Source organism: Diospyros lotus, chromosome 3 (assembly GCF_014633365.1).
Source record: "Diospyros lotus cultivar Yz01 chromosome 3, ASM1463336v1, whole genome shotgun sequence".
In the NCBI taxonomy this organism is placed as follows: domain Eukaryota; kingdom Viridiplantae; phylum Streptophyta; class Magnoliopsida; order Ericales; family Ebenaceae; genus Diospyros; species Diospyros lotus.
In genome coordinates, this window is record NC_068340.1 from 3,831,272 (window position 1) to 3,833,392 (window position 2,121).

Sequence of the window (2,121 nt, forward strand, 5' to 3'; positions counted from 1 at the left end):
TGATAAAAAGAGCACCGCACGTGGAGTCTGAATCAAGCCACTGTCCAACCACAATTATAATATATATATTTATTTATTTATTTATTTATTTATTGAAAATCAATTCCTTTTTCCGTATTACATAAATCCTCCATTTTCGCAATTACACTTGTGCCCCCCCAAGGCAGGCTTTTTTACCTCAAGAACCTCTCGCTTTTCGTCGCCCTATAATTCCCTCTACTCATTGTGTTTGTTGCTTAAAGCTTAGCTTGTTGCTCCTACCCAAGCTAGATAGATAGAGGTATACGAGAAATATAGAGAAAGAGAGAGAGAGAGAGAGAGAGAGATCTTGTAGTTGCAGAGCCAAAGAAAAAGCTAGAGAGAGAGAGAAAGATAAGGGGGGAGAGGGAGAGAGAGAGAGAGAGACCCACCACACCTGTGCTGTGAGTGATCGAATTGAGGAGGGTCATCTACCCTAGTAGTGTAGAGATGATGCAAAAATTAAAAATATAGAATTATATAGGCGCCACGCGCCTACCTATATGATCGTCGTCGTCGTCGTCATCATGGAAGCACCAGAAAATAATGGAATGCGCCGCCCTAATTTTCCTCTCCAGTTGTTGCAGAAGAGAGAAGACGATGACCGAGAAGATGAAGCTGCTGCTGCTGCTGCTTGCTCCAGCTCCAACCCTACCACTACCCGGTTGCCTAATTTCCAGCAGCACCAAGATCAGCAGCTTCAGCTTCATCCCAAGAAGCCGCCGCCCAAGAGGACGTCAACCAAGGACCGCCACACCAAGGTCGAGGGCCGCGGCCGAAGGATCCGCATGCCGGCGGTCTGCGCCGCCAGGGTGTTCCAGCTGACAAGGGAGCTAGGCCACAAGTCCGACGGCGAGACCATCGAGTGGCTGCTCCAGCAGGCTGAGCCCGCTGTTATTGCCGCCACTGGGACGGGCACGATTCCGGCGAATTTCACTTCTCTCAACATCTCGCTCCGGAGCTCCGGCTCTAGCATGTCGGCGCCGTCGCATTTCAGGGCCGGTTACTTCAATCAGAGCCTCCACGCTGCCTCGCATTTGATTAGGCCAAGGAGCGGCTGGGAATTGGATGTTAATGATCATGAATCGTTACAGCGGGCCACTAATTTTCTGAATAATTATTCGTCTGAAGCCAAACAAGAGCTGAGAAGCACGGCTTGCTTGGATGTTTCTGAGTCGAGTATGGCGGCGAGGAAGAGGCGGCCGGAGCAAGATCTGTCGTTGCAGAGCCTAATGGGGAGCTACATGCTGCAGTCGAATAATTCCGGGTCGATCCAGGCTGGGCAGGGGGCGTCGCCGGCAGGGACTCTCTGGATGATGACCAACCCTGACCCGGTTTGGGCATTACCGCCTTCTTCTAATGCAGGCTTCCATAGAGGCTCTTTGAGTAGTGGGCTGCATTTCATGAATTTTCCTGGGCCAATGGCTCTATTGCCTGGCCAGCAGTTGGGCCACGGCGGCGCCGGCGCTGGCGGGTCTTCGGCGGATGGGCATTTAGGCATGTTTGCGGCGCTCAACTCGTTTAGGCCGGTTGTCGGCGTCGGTGGTGGTTCGTCAATATCTGGTTCAAACCCAAATCATGGGGCAGATGACAGGCATGATGCTACAACTAGTACTCATGAGACTCCGCACTAGTATATAGTGTATGGATTTGATGCTTAATTTCTCTCTTCATCAATCTTCTACATACATATATATATATATATATGTTTGCGAATCAACGTCAACATGAGTATGCACATTTTGAGTTTGAATAGGTACGTAAAATTTGGTGAGTGGTAATGAGGAATTTTAGGGTTTTATTGATCAAAAATCATTAGGTGATAACAAAAGGATCGAATTCTAGGGTTTGAATGGCTAATACCATCTATTGTTTGTTCGTTTTGTTATAATGATCTTTCAAGGCTATCTATTAATCTTTCTATATATAAATGCTTTTGACTCAAGAAAAAGAGACATGATATATGTGTGTGTGTATGTGTGCATGCAAAGCTCCTCTCTAGCTTGCCCTTTGGGGGGTTAGGTTTAACAAACTCATAATCTCTCTCTCTCTCTCTCTAAACACTTACTTTGTTGTTTGGTAGGATACAATTTTCAGCTTGAA

The 2,121-nt window shown here is 47.4% G+C and overlaps 1 protein-coding gene across 1 annotated transcript; it reads left to right on the plus strand.

The window, feature by feature from the left end:
- Window positions 1–231: 231 nt before the first annotated feature.
- LOC127796334 (transcription factor TCP15-like) lies at window positions 232–1,734 on the plus strand. The gene has a single exon (XM_052328419.1). The coding sequence runs from the start codon at window positions 522–524 to the stop codon at window positions 1,650–1,652; it is 1,131 nt and encodes a 376-aa protein (XP_052184379.1). The 5' UTR covers window positions 232–521; the 3' UTR covers window positions 1,653–1,734.
- Window positions 1,735–2,121: the final 387 nt, after the last annotated feature.